The sequence below is a fragment of the Nicotiana tabacum genome, chromosome 8 (genome assembly GCF_000715075.1).
Source record: "Nicotiana tabacum cultivar K326 chromosome 8, ASM71507v2, whole genome shotgun sequence".
Lineage (NCBI taxonomy): Eukaryota > Viridiplantae > Streptophyta > Magnoliopsida > Solanales > Solanaceae > Nicotiana > Nicotiana tabacum.
This window is the reverse complement of record NC_134087.1, coordinates 86837423-86858943: the sequence shown is the minus strand read 5'-3', so window position 1 is coordinate 86858943 and position 21521 is coordinate 86837423. Positions and strand designations below refer to the sequence as shown.

The 21521-nt window shown below is 36.2% G+C and overlaps 1 protein-coding gene across 1 annotated transcript; it reads right to left on the bottom strand.

Annotated features, from left to right (window-relative positions):
- Window positions 1–17502: 17502 nt before the first annotated feature.
- Window positions 17503–19502, bottom strand: LOC107769339 (cytochrome P450 94C1). Its single transcript, XM_016588545.2, has one exon. It carries the CDS (start codon window positions 19378–19380, stop codon window positions 17914–17916), a length of 1467 nt encoding a protein of 488 aa, XP_016444031.1. The 5' UTR covers window positions 19381–19502; the 3' UTR covers window positions 17503–17913.
- Window positions 19503–21521: the final 2019 nt, after the last annotated feature.

The window sequence follows — 21521 nt, the reverse complement described above, 5'->3', positions numbered from 1 at the left end:
AATAGGACCGAAAACCGTTGATTGTGTTTTCATAGGATATGCGACCGATAGTAAAGCATATCAATTTCTGGTTCATAAATCAGAAAATCCTGACATTCATAATAATATGGTTATAGAATCAGATAATGTTGAGTTCTTTGAAAATATATATCCGTATAAAAAGGAATGTGAGTTGATTGGTGAAGGATCTAAATGACCTCGGGAAGATCTAAATAACCTCGGGAAGAAACAAAAGAAACTACATTTTATCAGGAGGATCCAAGACGTAGTAAACGTCAAAGAACGTCTACTTCGTTTGAACCAGATTTTGTGACTTTCTTATTGGAAAATGAGCCTCGAACATTTAAAGAAGCTATGTTTTCTTCGGAATCATTGTTTTGGAAAGAGGCAGTTAATAGTGAAATAGAATCTATATTGAACAACCATACATGGGAATTTGTTGATCTTCCTTCTGGAAATAAACCGTTGGGTTCTAAATGGATTTTTAAGAGAAAAATGAAAGATGATGGCACTATTGATAAATTTAAGACAAGACTTGTAGTCAAAGGGAATAGACAACGAGAAGGTCTTGACTACTTTGATACATACTCTCCAGCTGCAAAAATTACGTCCATACGGATGTTAGTAGCATTAGCTGCAGTGTATGGTCTTGAAATTTATCAAATGGATGTTAAGACGAACTTCTTGAATGGAGATTTGGAGGAAGAAATCTACATGGAACAACCTGAAGGGTTTGTGGTTCCAGGTAAGGAAAATAAGGTATGTAGACTTGTTAAGTCTCTTTACGGACTAAAACAAGCACCCAATCAATGGCATGCGAAATTTGACCAAACAATATTGTCAAATGTTTTTAAGATAAATGAATGTGATAAATGTGTGTACGTTAAAAATGTTCCAAATCACATAGTCATTGTTTGCTTATATGTGGATGATATGTTGTTAATGAGTAATGATATTGCTAACATAAATGCTACTAAGCGTATGCTAACTAGCAAGTTTGATATGAAAGACTTGGGAATTGATGATTTAATTTTGGGGATTAAGATCCATAAGACTCCTCAAGGTCTGGCATTGTCACAATCTCATTATATTATGATAGTACTTGAAAAATTCAAGCACTTAAAGTTTAAAGTTGCAAAGACTTCAATTGACGTGAATCTTGCATTAGCAAAGAACAAAGGCCAAAGCATATCACAATTGGATTATGCTCGTGTGTTAGGATGCTTAATGTACATCATGAATTGTACACGATCAGATGTAGCTTGTGCTATAAGTAAATTGAGTCGATACACGAGCAATCCAGGTCAATCTCATTGGATGGCAATGAAACGAGTTTTGGAATATTTAGAACATACCCAGGGATTTGCTTTGCACTACAGTAAATATCATGCGGTGATTGAGGGATACTATGATGCAAATTGGATCACCGGTTCAATTGATTCTAAGTCCACAAGTGGATATGTATTCACTATTGGTGGAGGAGCGGTATCTTGGAAGTCATCCAAACAAACTTGTATTGCCCCCTCTACAATGGAGGCTGAATTCATAGCCTTAGATAAAACCGGTGAAGAAGCTGAATGACTCCGGAATTTCTTGGAAGACATTCCATTTTGGCCCAAACCGTTGGCCCCAATTTGTATACATTGCGATAGTCAAGCGGTAATTGGAAGGGCTGGGAGCATTATGTATAACGGTAAATCTCGTCATATACGACGAAGACATAAAATTGTTAGGCATTTACTCTCTAGAGGAATTATCACGATTGACTATGTAAAGTCAAGCGATAATGTGTCGGATCCACTTACAAAAGCCTAACTAGAGAGGTAGTTGAGAAATCATCAAGGGGAATGGGACTATGGCCGAGAACAAATCATTGTGGCGGTAACTCTACCTAGAAGACTGGAGATCCCAAGATCTAGGTTCAAGGAGATCAAACAAAGTCATTAACGACGGTTCAACATTGTCAATTAAAATTTGATCCATTCTCGAGATGAGACAATGTTCAGTACCAAGGATAAATCATTAAGGTTTTTTAATGATTTCTAAAATTGATACGGGGTATATCAAATAGTGTATCTACGGGATGACACATTTAGGAATCACCTATGTAAGTGTGAAGTGTTAGCCGCTTCAAGGAGAACTTTGTAAGGCCAGTTCTCTACGCACTTATGAAACCAGGCGGTGTTCATGGCTGAAACGAACACAACAATGAGAACCAAAGATGGTTAAGGGTTGATTGTGTGACTTATGGTTGTCTAGGTATACACCAAAGATCGACGGTTCAAAGATATCAAATCTACCGATTGACCGAGTATATCCGACATAAGTTTACTACGGAAAGTTCAAAGGGAAACCTACTTATCCAGATGCAATTAATCCTTGCTTGTAAATCACACAGTTTTTCATGCATACTTCCGTGATATAGCCATTCCCCATTCATGTGGGGAATTGTTGGGTTTTAGTCATTAATACTGCTTAAAAAGAGGGTGAATGGGAAATGGAAGGAAATAAAATTTTTAAGTGAAATTTTAAGTTTTTCCCTTTTGATGAAGGAGCATTGTCCCATATTGGAAGAGGAAGAGGTTTTTAATGGGTATATAAGCAATTGCTCTTCTTCTAGCTCTTAAAGAGTTGAGAAGAAGACTAGCCTCACGCCATCGTCGTTGCTCGCTCGGCTCGGCTTCGGCTTAAGATTCGGATTCGAATTTGGATTTGGATTTGGTCAAATGATCGATTGATTAATTTTTTGGACCAAATTTGTTTGTTAATAGTAAATATTAACAGAAATGTTATTAAATATCCATTTTAATAATAAAATATTAATATTAAATTCAAGAATATTAATATTAAAATCCAACCGTTCTCATTTTTCCGTTTTCTGTTTTGGTAACATAAAATTAAATACCCTCTTTAATTTTCCCTCTTTATTGTTGAGTAAATAGCCATTTATGTTATGGCATTTATGTTGTGGCCGTTTTGCATAAACAACCATTCTGAAAAGTTGCACCTCTTCAGATTTCAGTCCAACATTGGCTATAAATACAAGTCCATTCTCTCAGATTTCCTATACGATTTTCTGACTTTTTCCTCCTTCTTCTGCATTTTTTAACTTCAAAGAGAGCAATATTAATTGTGATTTGCTACTGAACTTTGTGTTCGCTGAAACACTGGGGTTTGAAGTACCGCTACACCAATGTGCAATTTGTTCTATCCTAGGAGGAAATAATCCATAACCTTGGCTACTAGGAGGGAATTAAATTCTTTAAGAAAATACTGTAAACTCAGCGGATTCAGATTAACTTTTGTTTCTTTACATTTTCTATTTATATATCATTATGTTTTTTCTAGAATTAGCTTACAAATATAGTTTACTAAAATTAACTAATTACCGAGAAAAGGTAAATAGAGAGGAGAAGTTCTTGTAGGAAACACGAACAACTATGGTCTTTAAAAATATTTTATAGATTCTTTTTAAGAAAACAAACAACCAAAGAATAATATAAAAGAAAATTAATTCTCTGGCTCATAGATAAGTACAATTTTCGGAAATCACGCAACCCTCAATTGCTCAATATAAAGTTTTTCATATAATAACTGTTTATGGCAATGGTCTATCATACATGAAAAGCTAGAAATTTGAAGGTATTTGAGGAAAAAATCATTGTACACATGAGTTTTGTTTATGCACATCACTTGTTTTTAAAAAATGAATGATGTGTTCCGAGGCCTTAAAACCCTCTTTCTGTCTCATTTCGATTTGTGTGCGCAATCCGGGCGCGTAGCCGGAAAGCCATGTAAGCATGTGATTTTTGCTTCACGGGAATTACTCCAAAAGAAAAAGAAAATCAAAATATATGCGTAAGTGTTTTGTCATTAAGTGATTTTAATATAATGTTAAAACTGTGTGTTAATTATTGTAAGGTGTTAACCAATATGTGTGTAATTGTATTTTTTAATTTTTACAATTTATTTGGGAGTTTAGTTCAATTTTTGTAATTGAAGAAGGAGAAAATGGTTGTGGAAAATCGGATTGGGCCCCAAAACGAGGCCCAAAACCAAAGCAAAGACCCAGTCCAAACCAGGCCTGCCCAGGCACGTCCCCCCCAAACGATGCCGTATAAGGCGTCTGATCTGAGCCGTTCAGTCACACTCATTCAACGGTCCACATCCACACCCATAACCCGACCTGTTTGCTCGAGTCAACCCAACCCCTCACTTAAACCAAACGACCCCGTTTCTATACCAAACGACCCCGTCCCGTCCCTCATCAGCGGATCCAAGCCGTTGAGATCATCTGATCTAACGGCCCAGATCAAATTTCCCCTTCCGTATATAAACCCTCCATTACACCTCACGCCCCCTATCCAAGCCACACCCCCCCTCACCTCCTGATCATCATCGTCTCTCAAGAGACGAACCCTTGCCAAACCCTAGCCGCCACCCTTCACCTTCACCGTAAAGCCGGCGGCAAGGACGCCGGTGACCACCCCCTTTACACCCCTGATGCATCTCACCAACCCAAACCCAAATCTGTTACCCCCTGGCCTCGAATCACACTCCATCATCTCGAATCTTGATTTGAAGATTCGAGACCAAACCCCGATCTACACCAAACAAACCCAGATTCACACTGGACAACCCCCTGACCTCCCTCGTGACCAAACCAAGCTTGGTTTGGTCCGAATCTACCCACAAATCCTAAAATCCCAAATCTAAAGATCCAAACCCTAGAACACAAGAACCTGGGGAATACGGCCTGTTTCATGGGGGGTTTGGGATCTAATAGACTTTAATCAAGGTGTTCTCGGTCGAGAACACCCCGATTAAAGTTTGTTCGGCCTCAAATGGTCAAAATTGGTCCGGACCTGGTTCGTTCTTTGTTAAGCATTCACAGTAAGTTTCCTTTTTCTTTTTAGTTTTGTTTGAATATCGATTGAGTTTGATAGCATGTTTTGTTGTGATTGTTTGGTATTTCTGATATTTTTCTTTCAATTCCTTCCGTCTCTGTGAGGCCTTTTTATTTGGTCAATTGTTTTCTGTGCATGTTTGAATACATTCTGTGATATACATGCTCGATTAGATTAGTCGTCGCATAGATAACTCATATAGCCTCCCAGTGTCGTGCAAAGTTGTCTGAAGCCCTTTGGGACCCTGTTCGTGTTGTTTATTTAATCGACTGATTATTCCTTGTTATAATTAGTATAGTCGACTTGATAAACGTCGTCGATTAGTTTCCTATGACTGAATGTTCAAATATTCTGATTCATATAACTTCACTTGATTGATCGAACTTTGTTGTTAATTGGATGCTTGACATTGTCTGAAATTTGTTTGTAACTGCAATGCAAATGATTAGGATCCAGTCTAGGACAGCTTTGAATTTGAACTTTCAGAAGTTCAAAATGCCCTGATGCTGCAATGGCAAGACAGTGATAACCAGGGATTAACAAGGGTAATTTGGGTGTTAAAAAAGAACAGAAATAATTAGTTTAAGTGAGCTGACAAATAGGGTACTGAATTAAGATTAAACTAATGTATTAGTGGGGACAAAACATAAGAGTATGGGAGTTTAATACTTAAATGAACCCATGACTCTTGAATAGAGCAATAGGCCAGGCGTGGGGAACCAAACTGGGTAGCATGGGGCTGATTGAATAAAAAAGGGATGCCCATGCTTTTGGGCAGAAAATATAGGCTAGAGGCCTGTCGAATGGATGGGCATGGGGGATACTTTTGATTAGTTTTTAAAGAAGTTATGGGCAGGAAAGAGGAGAAGGGTTCGAGGCAGCTTAGTGCTTGCCATTTCTGCTTATAAATAAGTTGTTTCAGAACATAAACAGGGCTGGACATTTTTTAGTCTTCAGAGAGGTTTTAAGTTGAGAAAACTGAAAGAAAGAAACAGAAAGAAATTTCAGAATATTGTAACCAAACACTATCTGAAAACTGCATAAGAGTTTAAGTTGGTCAAGCTGTCTTGGCCAATTGTTGTTGGTCATTTGCCGAGCTGTTTGTGATCATTGGATTGCTGTTGCTATTGCATTGAACATTCTGGTTTTTCTCGGCTGTTTTACTACTCTGTTTCTGGGACTGTTTTCTTGGTGCTCGACCACTTGTGGGTTTCATAATTGTTGCTAGTTATTGTTGATGGTTGTTGCTGTGTTGTTGCTGTTTGGGTGTCCTGTTGCTGACACTTTTCTTCTTCTCCTTCTTATTGTTCAAACACCCAGGTACACGACTAATACTGTATATTGAATATCATGTGATGTATAATAGTTTACACTTTAATTGAAAAAACTCTTTAACTCACAACAATCCATAACACATATATCTTTTGGGGCAAAAAGAGGTGTGACATTCATAACTACTGTTTCTGTACAATTGACTGCTCTAAACATTGTTGAATACTTAAATGCATGTTAAGTATGAAACTATCCATTATTAGTTAACTTCCTTCCCTTTTGATAAACTGCCTCATTATAACTGGCAAACCACACCTTTAGAACAAAGAACACAAGTTTACAACCTCAACCTCACGAAGGTCGAGCCCAAGTAAACGAAATAAGCAGGCTTTCATCGGAAAAACAGTGGCCTAGGCTTGGCCCATCCTGCATGAGCTGGGTTTGGGCCCATAATATTCGATCAGCTGCCTATGTATGTGGCCATCCCTCTAATTTTGCGTAAGCATTCGGAATCCCTCTATAAATAACCTGCAAGCATGTAATCAAGTAGGATCATTTTGTTTTTTTTATTAAGTAGAGACAAACGTAACAAGTAACGTAGCCACTATAGGGTATCCTTTTAAAATAAAGATGAGATGAGCCTCGACAAACAAATAATGCACAAGCTGCGGGACCCTCGTTAAATTTATATATAAAAGTACTTAGTTTCCAGGGCAAGCCGTTTAGCAAATCTCACGGCCTTCCCAGAACAATAACACGATAGTCTCTTTAGGCGCGTGTTTAATAATCTACTTTCCTAAACTGGGGGTGTGCATTTCATGCGACCCAAATCCAAATCCCAAAACATCAAATAAAATGTGTTCCGGATTGCGGGTGCATTTCATATGACGCAGTCCAAAGACATGTTTTAAGCGATGTTCACATTCTTTTAAAAATAATAATAATAAAGTGGTAAAAAGTTAAAATTGGCACATCAGTTCACAATTGTATTAAAATCAGATAAATAAGCCGAATATGACAGTCGAGCGACCGTGCTAGAACCACAGAACTCGGGAATGCCTAACACCTTCTCCCGGGTTAACAGAATTCCTTATCCGGATTTCTGGTACGCAGACTGTAATATGGAGTCATTCTTTTCCTCGATTCGGGATTAAAATTGGTGACTTGGGACACCCTAAATCTCCCAAGTGGCGACTCTGAAATAAATAAATAAATCCCGTTTCGATTGTCCTTTAATTGGAAAAAACTCCCTTGTACCTCGCGGGTATGTAAAAAAAGGAGGTGTGACAAGCCATTATGTGAAAAATCTGTGAAAATGATGAATTTTAACTTTAAAATGAATTTAAGTTAATTTCGGTCAACATTTTGGGTAAACGGATCCGGACTCGTAATTTGACGGTCCCGGATGGTCCGTGGAAAAATATGGGACTTGGGCGTATGCCCGGAATCGGATTCCGAGGTCCCAAGCCCAAGAAATGAATTTTTGAAAGAAATTATTTTGTTGAATTAATTATGAAATGAAGAAAAGAATTTATGTTTGAAACCATTGGTATCGAGACCTATTTTGGTTCCGGAGCCCGGTACAGGTCTTATATATGATTTAAGTCGAGCCTATGAAATTTGGTAAGAAATGGACTTAAAATGACATGAATCGGACCTTATTTGAGAAAATTGGAAAATTTGATGTTCTTAAGTAATTTCATGATTTTGATGCTAAATTCATAGTTGTTGATGTTATTTTGGTGTTTTGAATGCACGGGCAAGTCCGTATGATGTTTTTAGGTTGGTGTGCATGTTTGGTTTGGAGCCCTGAGGGCTCGGGTGAGTTTTGGATAAGCCACAGACTGGAATTTGGACTAAGGGTGTTGCAGGCCTGCAGGCTCGCAAATGCGAGTTCTCAAATGCGAAGGCTATGTCGCAAATGCGAAATAGCCCAGGCCAGCATTTCCTTGCAAATGCGAGGTATTCATCGCAAATGCGATGTCCCCTATTTTGGCATCTCATCGCAAATGCGAGAATGTTCGCAAAAGCGACTTCGCAAATGCGATAATAGCAGAGTATGGGTTCGCAATTGCGAACCTTGGTCGCAATTGCGATACGTGCTACCTGTAAATTCATACTTAGACGCATTTTCAACCATTTTTTACATCTTCTCAAAACATAAACTCTCTAGGGCGATTTTTCAAAGGCAATTTCTTCTCCAAATCGATTGTAAGTGATTTCTAACTAGTTTTCTTCAATCCTTAACATATTTTCACATGATTTCAACTCAAAATCAATAGTTTCCATGGAGGAAATTGGGTGTTTTGGGTAGAACCTAGGTTTTTTAAAAATTGGGGATTTGGACCTCGATTTGAGGTCCGATTTCATAACAAATTATATATTTGAGTTCGTGGAGGAATGGGTAATCGGGTTTTGGTTCGAACCTCGGGTTTTGACCATGTGAGTCCGGGGGAGATTTTTGACTTTTTGGGTAAAACTTTAGAAAACTTATTTTCATGCATTAGAATTGATTCAATTAGCATTTATTGACGTAATTAAGTAACTTATGGCTAGATACGAGCGAATTGGTGGTGGAATTAAGGGGTAAAGTGATAGTTGAGACTTGAATTGTGTTCGTGGCATCGAGGTAAGTATTTGGTCTAACCTTAGCTTGAGGGATTAGGAGTCGAGTCCTATTTGCTATTTGGTATTTGTTGAGTATGACGTATAGGCATGGTGACGAGTATCTATACGTTGGTGTCAAGCATGCCCGTGAGTCTTATATTGTGATTATTATGACTTCGTTGTATTATTCATACCTTGGTGATGATTTCTATTCATGGGCAAAGTTTGTGGAAGTAATAGCGATATTTGAACATTGAAGAGCGTTGCCTCAAGTTGTATAATGAAATGTGAAAGTATAAGTGGTAATTGAACCTTTTAGAGCATTGGCTCAAGTTGTGAAGTGAGTTGTGAAGTAAAAGTGAAAAAGAGAAGAGAATCATTATATTGCTTCCCTTGCTGGAATATTGTTGCTTTTAATGTTATCTCCCTTGCCGGGATGTTGATGTTTTGATGTTGTTCCCTTGCCGAGACTTGATTGTTGAACTATTGTTCCCTTGCAGGGATTTTTATTGTAATTTCAAATATTTCCTTGCCCTATTGCTCGTGATTGTTGTTTGGGTAAGGAAGAGTGTTAAAACACGAAAGGTGATGTCATGTATTATTTTTTTGAGAGAGTGTTAAAGCACGAAGGGTGATTCCGTGCCACACGATGTACAATTCCGTGCCGATTATCTTGATTATATGGTGAGGACGAGAGTAAAAGCACAAAGGGTGATGCCGTGCAATTTATATTGATTCTTTGGTGAGGACGAGAGTAAAAACACGAAGGGTGATGCTGTGCACTTATTGATTCTTGATTCTTGTTAATAACTGAGATATGGTGTTCCTCTTATTTACTCATTGTCTTTCTATTCTTAATTGATGTTTTCCCGCAGCATGTTTTCCCTTCCCATATTTAACTGTACATTACTGTTCTCCCTTTTCGTTGTATATGGTTAAACTGCACATGTTTATTTGGTAGTCTGGTCCTAGCCTCGTCACTACTTCGGTGAGGTTAGGCTAGGCACTTACCAGCACTTGGAATCGGTTGTGCTGATACTACACTCTGCACTGTGTGCAGATCCCGGAGCAGCAGCTTTTGGACCTTAGCTTGGGTGGCTGCCTTTAGTCCATACGGAGATCCAAGGTAGTCATGCAGGCATCTGCAGGCCCTGGTGTCTCCCTCTAACCCTTCATCTTGTTTCATTTACGTATTTTCGAGACATTGTATTATTTATCTTTCAGACTTTGTTTGTAGTACTCTTAGACCGTCTGTGAAGCTGTGGCTCCAGTTCTAGGTAGTCTTGTTTAAACAGTTGTATTGGTTATACTCAGTAGTTTTATTATTTTTCTTCCGCTGTCTTTAAGTTATTGCTCATAATTGTTAAAGAATTTAAAATGGGAATAAGATAAATTGTTCAAAAAGTCGGCTTGCCTAGCCCACATTAATAGGCGTCATCACAATTTATGAGGGCGGAAAATCCGGATCTTGACAGATACAATAGGAAAATAGGCTGAGGATAGATATGTTAAGATCTTCAAAAAGGGCTTGTAGGTGTTTCTTTTTGCTTGACAAGTTATGTACTCCATAACTAGTTTTGGTTGTTGACTTCTTTATTAGTTTGGTTTGTTATGATAATAATTCACAATTTATTACCCAAAAAACTGCATTTACATAGGTTGAAACAAGATTTCCAAACAAAACTCAACATCTGAATGTAAAATTTCTGATCGACGACGTAAGAATTTTTATTTATTTACAGTTATAACAAAAGGAAATTGTAAGGTATGATCTTAAAGCTTTTGCTCTCGAAACAAAGCTTCTTTGATATTTTTTCTATGTTAATTAATGAAGGCACATGGATATATTCTTCTTTTAATGATCTAAATTATTTCCGTACGTGCACTATAATTAGCGGAGACAATACCACATGCCTTCTATTATTAATTAAGCTACAAAACCTCTACCAAAAAATAATTAAAAATAAAAAAAATGGGTTAAGCACTTGTTGTATCCAATGATTCCAGATTCCGGTGGAAGAAGATGCACCTAGGGATTTATTACTCTAATTTGACCTAGTCATTCCATGTTAAACTAATATTAAAATAATATAACTAACATGGCCAATTATTTCAAGTACACTAGAACATCGACTGCTATATAACAGACATGTTCTAGTATTCCAAGCTTCTAGTTAATTAAGCCTTTTATGCTGCTCGACGAAGCAATATTTAATGTTTGAATAATGCCACCATGATTTAAACAATTGGTTTATCGCAGTTCGGCGAATAAAATATTCAGATACAAGTAATTTTAGGGCCCTCGGAAATATATTGTAGCACCTTACCTAGCTATAAGTGACGAGAAAAAAGATCTGACTTTCTTCGTTCTTTTGTAGTATTAATTTGCGACGTGCTAGAATTCGATTTAAAAAAATATACTTTAAAGTGTAAAAGATTTAAAATCTTGCAACATAAACTGCGGTCTCTTAACGTGTAAAATTGCAAGTGCAATTAATGAAACATATCTAAAATTGTTATGATAACTATCACATTATGATGGATGTGTCTATTCTTCTTCCATGATCTTCATCTCAAATGTTTAATGACATATTCAATGACATATTTTGTATGTTCAATGACATATTCCATGACATATTTTCTTCACTTTTTATGCCTATATAAAAGCCTTGTAATAGATAGGAAAATACACACAATTGAAAAAGAAATAAGAATCTCTCTTCCTCTCTTTCTCTCTATATCTCTTAGTTTGTTTTTGCTTGTTCTATATTATTATTTTGGGTTATATTTTATAATACGTTATCAGCACAAGGCTCTACCATCTCAAGAAGATCTTTGAGAAAATTAAGGTATAATTTTTCTCAAATTTGTATTTTTTAAATTATGTCTGATATTATGAAAAGAAAGTTCGTTGCCCTTGAAATTTCGGGCAAGAACTATATGACATGGGTATTGGATGCTGAAATCCATTTAGATGCAATGGGTCTTGGAGACGCCATTAAAGATAAAGATAAAGCATCTACCCAAGACTGTGCTAAGGCCTTGATTTTCTTGCGCCACCACCTTGATGAAGGGTTGAAAATTGAATATCTCACAGTGAAAGATCCACTTGTTTTGTGGAATAGTTTAAAGGAAAGATGTGACAACTTAAAGTCGGTCACTCTTCCACAAGCACGATATGATTGGGCTCATCTTAGGCTCCAAGACTTTAAGTCTGTTTCTAAATATAATTCTGCTATGTTTAGAATTACTTCTAAATTGAAACTCTGTGGAGATAATATCAGTGACTATGATATGTTTGAAAAAACGTTTACAACGTTCCATGCCTCCAATATGGTCTTGCAACAGCAGTACCGAGAGAAAGGCTTCACAAAATACTCTCAGTTGATTTCTCTTCTACTTGTGGTTGAACGAAATAATGAATTGCTTATGAGAAATCACGAAAATCGACCCACTGGGTCTACACCATTGCCTAAAGAGGATGAGGTGTATTCCCATTATGCTAATCGTGGAAAAGGTCGTGGTTATATTCGTGGTCATGGTCGTGGCCATATCCAAGGAAGAAAATTTCCTGGTTTTAATCATCCTCCACCGAAAAATAACTTCCAAAAATGGAAAGGGAAAGATGAGAAGCGAAACGCAGAGGGTTCATAAACTAAATGCTATCGTTGCGGTGGAAAAGGGCATTGGAAAAAAATTTGTCGCATACCAAAATATTTGGTTGAGCTTTATCAAGCATCTCTGAAGAATAAAGGCCTTGAAGCCAATCTTGTCTATGACAATGAATTTGACATCACCCACTTGGATGTGGCAGAATGTTTTGAGCACCCTGATGAAAAAATAAACCATTTGATCGGTGATGGATCTGTGGTTAGAGATAATTGAGCAATTTAATTTTTATGCTTTCCTACTTGTAGTATTTAATGAATAAACATATCGTAATTTTTATTGCACTTTATAATTCTTCTTATGTAGTTCTTAAGAATATTTTTATTTCCAAAATTTTATAAATTTCACAAACAAGGAGTAATATCCTATTAATTAGTATTCTAGTCTCAGTGATCTTTTAAAAATTTTAACTTTCTTTTACGTTGCTTTAATTCTCTTTAAGAAAAGGTTTACAAGTACCCTGGAACAACTTTTGTTACTTCACCCTCAATTTTTTTTATGAGTATGTTCTTTTCTTACGCGGATCATTTATTTTTCATACAATGTGTAGGAAAATACAAATAATTTATACATATAAATAAATTTGTTTTAGTTGTATTAGTCATATGTGTACTTGTATTATTTTTTGCGTATTATTTGTATAATAATTAGAATTTGCCAGAAAATTCATTAAAGGCTTATATTCAATTATTGGTTTAACTTTATTTCTTTTCCATTTTTTTTTCTAAAAATACTAATATTTATTCATATACTTCTTTTGTATGTCAAACTACGGGAAGCAAATATGGATATCTTTCAAAGCAAACTTGGATCAAAGTTCAATTGTAAAAATATTTGCTTAATTGATTCATGTATGACACATACAATATTCAAAGAGAAGAAATATTTCTCTCGTTTAAGTATGTGTAAGGCAGATATTACTACAATTTCTGGTAGTAGTAATCTAATTGAAGGCTCTGGAAAAACTACTATAACTCTGTCTATGGGAACAATAATTATCATAGAGAATGCAATGTTCTCCTCCAAGTCCAAGAGGAACTTGTTGAGTTTTAAAGATATCCGCAGAAATGGATTTCATATTGAGACAATAGATGAGAATAATATGGAATATCTCATCGTTACCAAGAATGTCTCTGGCCAGAAAAGAATTATTGAGAAGTTCCTATCTTTATCTTGTGGCCTGTATTGGACAAAAATTAGTGCAATTGAGGCACATTCTACCTTAAACCAAAAAGTTATTGCTTCCAATACTTTTGTACTTTGGCATGATCGATTGGGCCATCCTGGATCAATTATGATGAGACGAATCATAGAAAACTCAAATGGGCATCCATTAAAGAATTTGAAAATTCTTTTAAATAACGAATTTTCTTGCACTTCTTGTTATCAAGGCGAGTTAATTATAAGACCATCACCAACAAAGTTTGGGATTGAGTCCCCTGCGTTTTTAGAACGTATACAAGGGTACGTTTGTGGACCTATTCACCCACCTAGTGGGTCGTTTAGATATTTTATGGTCTTAATAGATGCATCTTCTAGATGGTCTCATGTATGCCTATTATCATCTCGCAACCTCGCGTTTGCGAAATTAATGGCACAAATAATCCGATTACGGGCACAATTTTCCGATAATCAAATTAAGTCTATTAGACTTGATAATGTTGCTGAGTTTTCATCCCAAGCATTTAATGATTATTGCTTATCAATTGGGATAAAAGTGGAACATCATATAGCTCATGTTCACACTCAAAATGGTCTTGCAGAGTCTTTAATTAAACGTTTGCAATTGATAGCAAGACCGTTACTCATGAAAACGAAGTTTCCCACTTCTGTTTGGGGTCACACCATTTTGCATGCAGAAATGCTAATTCGTCTCAGACCGATAAATTATCACAAATATTCCCCGTTGCAATTAGTTTTGGGTCATGAACCTAATATATCTCATCTAAGAATTTTTGGATGCGCTGTATATATGCCTGCAGCACCCCCATATCGCACCAAGATGGGTTCCCAAAGAAGGTTAGGAATATATGTTGGGTTTGAATCGCCCTCCAATATTCGCTACCTTAAAACATTAACGGGAGATTTGTTCACTGCTCGTTTTGCAGATTGTCGATTCGATGAGGCATTTATCCCAAAATTAGGGGGAGAAATTAGTGAAACCAAACATGAAATTTTGTGGGAAATGCATCATTGTCTCATTTTGATCCACGTGCCTCTATTTGTGACACAGAGGTGCAAAAGATTATCCATTTGCAGAAAATAGCAAATCAAATGCCAGATGCATTTACGGATCTGAAAAGGATAACAAAATCACATATCTCTGCAGAGAATGTTCCAGTCTGTATTGATGTCCCTATTGGACAATCTTCTAGTGTCATAGCTAATGAGTCAAAAACATGCTTAAAATGTGGAAGACCATTAGGTTCTAAGGATCGAAATCCTAGAAAAAGGAAAACAAATGATCAAGATGACACTACGAAAGAGTCTCATAATGAAATTCACGATTTAACTAATCCTGAGATTCATGAGGAAATCAATGAGCCTAAGACTCAAGAAAATAAGGAACTATCAAAAAATCCAATCGATATTGAGACAAATTTGAATCGAATAGATATAGTGGTGGATTACATCTTTACATATAATGTTGCATCTAATATTATGCAAGAAAGTGAGGATCTTGAACCTCAATCTGTTGAAGAATGTCGACAAAGACTTGATTGGCCAAAATGGCAAGAAGCAATCCAATTAGAGTTAAGTTCACTTGCAAAACGTGAAGTTTTTGGGGCTGTAGTCCAAACACCTAATGGTGTTAAGCCTGTTGGCTATAAATGGGTCTTTGTACGCAAAAGGAATGAGAAAAATGAGGTACAAAGATATAAGGCATGCCTTGTTGCACAAGGATTTTCACAAAGGCCTAATGTCGATTATGAAGAGACATATTCTCCTGTTATGGATGCTATAACATTCCGTTATCTCATTAGTTTTGCTGTCCATGAAAAGCTTGACATGCATTTATTGGATGTAGTTACAGCCTACCTTTACGGCTCACTTGATAATGAGATATACATGAAAATTCCCAAGGGATTTAAAATGCCTAACGCACAGAATTCAAAGTCCCGGGAAATATTTTCAATCAAATTGCAAAGATCTTTGTATGGTCTAAAGCAATCAGGAAGAATGTGGTATAACCGTCTTAGTGAGTATTTATTAAAGGAGGGTTATATAAATGATGTCATTTGTCCATGTGTTTTTATAAAGAAAACAACATCGGAATTTGTTGTACTTGCCGTATATGTCGATGACATAAGCCTTATTGGAACTCCTAGAGAAATCCAAAAGGCAATTGATTATTTAAAGAAGGAATTCGAGATGAAAGATCTCAGAAAGACAAAATTATGTCTCGGTTTGCAAATTGAACATTTGACAAATGAGATTTTTGTTCATCAATCTGCCTACATTAAAAAGATATTGAAACGATTTTACATGGATGGAGCACATCCATTAAGTGCTCCGATGATTGTTCGATCTCTTGATGTGAATAAGGACCCGTTTCGACCTCAAGAAAAGAATGAAGAGCTTCTTGGTCCTGAAGTACCATATCTTAGTGCAATTGGTGCACTAATGTATCTTGCTAACACTACAAGGCCTGACATAACTTTTTCGGTTAATGTCTTAGCAAGATATAGCTCTGCTCCTACAAGGAGACACTGGAATGGGATCAAACACATATTGCGATATCTAAAAGGGACTACCGATATGGGCTTATTTTATGGCAATGATTGCAATCCCGATCTTGTTGGTTATGCCGATGCTGGGTATTTTTCTGACCCGCATAAGGCTCGATCTCAAACAGGTTATGTGTTTACATGTGGCGGCACTGTCATATCTTGGCGATCGACTAAGCAATCAATCATGGCTACTTCTTCTAATCATGCTGAGATAATTGCTATTCATGAAGCAAGTCGAGAATGTATTTGGTTGAGGTCTATAATACATCTTATCCGAGACAAATGTGGTTTGAAGTGTGAAAAACTACCCACAATTTTGTATGAAGACAATGCAGCATGCATAGCCCAATTGAAGGGAGGATTCATAAAAGGAGATAGGACAAAGCACATTTCACCAAAGTTATTTTTTACATATGATTTTCAAAAGAATGGTGATATCAATGTGCAACAGATTCGTTCAAGTGATAATATGGCTGATTTGTTCACCAAATCTCTACCAACCAACCTTCAAGAAACTGGTGTACAAAATTGGGATGTGAAGGCTCAAGGATGTGAGTTGATGCTCTCATCAGGGGGAGTTAATACGCGTTGTACTCTTTTTTCCTTACAAGGTTTTGTCCCACTGAGTTTTTCTTGCAAGGTTTTTAACGAGGCAATAAAAGGGCGTATTTCTAATCATGTGTACTCTTTTTCCTTCACTAGGATTTTTTTTCCCATAGGGTTTTTTCCTAGTAAGGTTTTAACGAGGCACATTATCTTTGGATATCCAAGGGGGAGTGTTATGATAACTATCACATTATGGTGGATGTCTACTCTTCTTCCATGATCTTCATCTCAAATGTTTAATGACAAATTTTGTATGTTCAATGACATATTTCATGACATATTTTCTTCACTTTTTATGCTTATATAAAGGCCTTGTAATAGATAGGAAAATACACACAATTGAAGAAGAAATAAGAATCTCTCTTCCTCTCTTTCTCTCTATATCTCTTAGTTTGTTTTTGCTTGTTCTATATTATTATTTTGGGTTATATTTTATAACAAAAATTTCTTTGTTTATCTTTTAAAGTAAATATTTTTAAATTAGAAAAAAAAAAAAAGACAAGTGTATCTCTTCATATTTTTATTTTATTTTTAAATCAGATTACTGGTAGGAAAACTATTATAGTTTCTTCGACAAGTTAATAACAGATTTGATGTCCTTCAGGCTTCCATACACCTGCTTCAAAAGATATGGTTTATAAGAAAACTAAGCTGACTCTCCAATTATATATATATTCTCACATTGAGTGTTTACACCAAATCAATGAATATAAGAAATAGGTGTTGCATATAATAATCTTTCTGCAACAAGTTTATGCACCTTTCTTCCCAGGCATGCATCACGTCCATGCAACTAATTTTGTTCAGCGTCTTAGTAGACCAAGAAACTTAACTGGATGCTTAAGCTTGGAATGTTAATTAATTCATCCATCTCAATTTCTCAAGATAAAGAAGTGTCGAGATATACACAATATTTTTCCAACACTTTTGTGTCATTAATTAGATGATGATAAGCAATCTTTTGACGTTAGTGTTCATAGTTCAGCTCTCTATGCCGCCTAGCACTAACTATATATGAAGTATGAACTAATTACAAAAACTAGCAATTTCAAACAACTTTCTCTGTAAAATCCACCGATCCTAAATTCTGAATCTGCTACTGTCTGTGACACCGATCGATGCTATTGTTGTTGTCTTTCTTGAACCACGACGGGGAGTCCACCTCTCACTGTGGCTGTCAACCCGGGCATGAACCGAGGAGTTTGCTCTTTTGCCACAACTTGAAAGTCAAATTGCCTAATCAAAGCCAAAGCAACACTTTTCATCTCCACAATAGCCAAATCCTTGCCCAAACAAACCCTAAGCCCACCTTGAAAAACTGGATACTTAAATGGACATTGTGGCTTAAAAACCCCATCTTGCAACCATCTTTCAGGCCTGAATTCAAGACAATCTTGACCCCAAATACTCTCCATTCTTCCCATTGCATAAGGATGATAAGTTACCCTTGTACCTTTAGCTACAAATGTACCATCGGGGAGAGTATCATCTTCTTGACAAAACTTTGAATCAAATTGAACTGGTGGAAATAGCCTTATACTCTCATGCAACGCTGCTGTCAAATAATGCATTTTTCGAATTTCCTCAAAACTAGCAAGTTTTTCTTTTTCTGTTTTGCCCATGACTCGAGTCGACTCGGCTCGAATTTCATCTTTCACTTCCGGATGTTGACTTAATAACCAGAAAAAAGTGGTCAACGCAGAAGCAACAGTGTCTCTTCCTGCTAGAAGAAAACTAATGACAATATCCCTAAGGAGCTTATCATCATTAATATTCCTCATGAATCTTGATAAAAGGTCATTTTGAGATGAAAAATCATTTTTTCTTTTATGACTTATCATTTCCTCAGAAAGAATATCAACCATTTTAATTACTTCTTTCAGCTTTTTCTCTGATCCAATATTCAATGCCCTTTTGATTTTCCAAACTAATGGAGAAGCTGTCATTGCTCTTTCAGCTGACAACTTAGAAGCTAAATCAAACGCCACTTGAAAATCCGAAACTGGCAATGATAATTTCAAGCAACCCGGATCCATTCCAAAAGAGAATTTACATATGCTATCAAACGAGAATCGCCGAAAAACATCTTGCAAATCCAAAACGGTATCGTTGTTGTTACTTTCCAAAAGTGGAATAAGCCGGTTTCTAATTTCGCCCCCGACGGTATCGAAAGCGTACGAACGTATCGAAACGCTGCCGAGTTCTAAACTAGCCATTTTCCGCTGCAACTTCCATAATTCGCCGTCGACGGCGAAAATTCCTCGGCCTAAAAGATCGCCCAAGATTGTAGCAAATTGTCTCCCTTTTGGGAAATTTTCAAATTTTGTTTTGAGCATGTATTCAACGTTCTTGGGATTTGCTGTGATCACATTTCCAAGAACGTGAACATGAATTGTCCCAGTTGGTGATTTTTTAAAAAGATGTGAGTACCAATCACAAAGATTCTTGAACTCTAAAGTCCAGCTAGTACTCAAATACCCTTTGCAAATCTCACACTCACAACAAGGCTTAATTTTACAAAGAAATAACAAGGCTGATAATATTAGTACAAAAATTGCCAAAATCAAGAAAATGATAGGAGTTGCCATTGCTATGATTTCAAGAACTATGTAAGAAGTTTAATTCTCGGGAAAGAAAGAGATATCAATTAAACGGATTGAAAAGTGAAGGAATGATGAGAATAGAGGGTGTGGTTCTTTATTGTGAAGAGGACAATGGAAATATATATATATGGAAAATTTTCAATTTTACTATTCTAGAAAAACCAGAAATTTAAGTAGACGGTTTTTCGTCTATCAATTTGATTCACTACTTTGGTTTTAGTTCTAGAACTAGAAAAGGACATTACAGCTAGTGGTTGAGCACAAAGGACAGCGACGTTCAAGAGAGAGAAGGGGGCCACGAGTAACGCGTGCGCTAAAATATTATACGACGAAAAGTCATTAAGTGTAAATTGTCATACAGTGTATTCGCCTATTTTAACACATGCGCTATTTTGGATCATTATTGGTTATTGAATCTAATTATAGTAATTAAATGTTAATAACGATTAGCCGTATTAAACATTTATATGTTTTTAACTACCGGTTGGGAAATAAAATAAATTGGGTATCTTGACTATCTTCGTTGTTAGTTGGTTTCTCTTTATTGGAAATTAAACTGAATATTGTATAAGTTAGTGCAACTTAATAAAAATAGCATTACATACAAAGTGTGTGCGCGCGCCTTTATGCTTCAAATTATGTGTGAAGATTTGTTTTCTTAAGGTTCAAATGCATACGTAACGTGTTATACATTTATATTTTTTTCAATTTTTCTTGACAATAATTCTCTTTACATATTTATATCCACACAATCCAAGATTAGTGCCAAAGTCCTTCCACTTGAGGCAGGAGCCATCAAGTTTATTTGACATCTCTGTGAGTATGTTTACCTTCTTCTTGCCTCTTGTTAATTTTCTTGTTTTTGACAGCAGTATTTTAATATTTTACATGTTTTCGTGTTTTTTCTTCAATCCACAGATATTTTCCTTTTTCTTCTTTATAACAATCGAGCTATCTCAATCAAATAATGCTTCAACATTGTTCACGCTTATTTACCCGCAAGCAATTACCACATTATTATATATTAAGGTTAATTAGACGTCATGAATTCGAAAGAAAAAAATTCTTTGTCGAGAAAATTTCCCTTCTTTAACGAACTTAATTAATCGAACCTGTAAACTTTTGATACTAAATGTTGAAACGAAGAAAACAAATGAAGACGCGGTTTTTTAAATATAAAGAAGAAGCAATATAATGTCGACCATGTCGGCAACATGGAGTTACACATGCCAAGACGTCGGCAACTCTAGGGTACATGGAATATATATGTATGCACCTTTCTGAGGCAGATCCGCACTTTCATAGACAATATATACTCCAGCATGTCTCAGAATTATTGCATTAATTTTATCACTTATCCATATCACATGTCTAGTAGGGAAGAAAATCGCACAACTTCGTTTCCTTTTTTTCTGAGTTTCCTAGAAATTTAGTCTGTTAGATTAAAATTAAATTTGCGGTCTGCATAAATAGTTGTCATTGCCTTAATTAATAAATCCTAGGCTCCTACTACTACGAGATTTAAATGGCTAGGTTCACTTGTTATTCTTGTATGGGCAAAAACTTCATATGTGTTTTGACCAAGTCAACGGTAATAAGGACTTTGACGGATGTGATGTGTCAGCAATGATTTCGAAAGGTGGAGGTCAAGGTTGAAGGCCGACGTGATGCCGAGGTCGAAGTCGACTCAGCAGATGACGATGACGAGGACGAGCTCCCATTCTGGACGTGAAGCGACGATCGGTCTCAGATTTTAGATTCCCGACGGAATATATATCATAAGAATATTCCTTTTTTGTTGTATTATTTAGGGTTTCGTGGCCCTATATAAATAGGAAAATATGTAGATAAAATAATTCACTGGAACTTTTGTAAAGAAAATTCATCAACACTACAAAGATTCTCACTTTATTGAACAGAAACAAAGCTTGACTTTACACTTTCTTTCTTTTATCCATCTCTCCCGATCTATGAAGGATTGGAATATACTATTGCTTATCATCATCCATCATTGTTAGAAAGACATCCGAGGATCTCATCCTTGTCGGTTATCTTTGTCTCATATACTATTTGGAAGTCATCTATTATCATTTATTGGCTTCTTATATTTTCAAGTCTTTATTGCT

Bases quoted from the DNA above. Each gene is read 5' to 3' on its own strand.
- LOC107769339 (XM_016588545.2), bottom strand. From the start codon at position 19,380: ATGGCAACTCCTATCATTTTCTTGATTTTGGCAATTTTTGTACTAATA.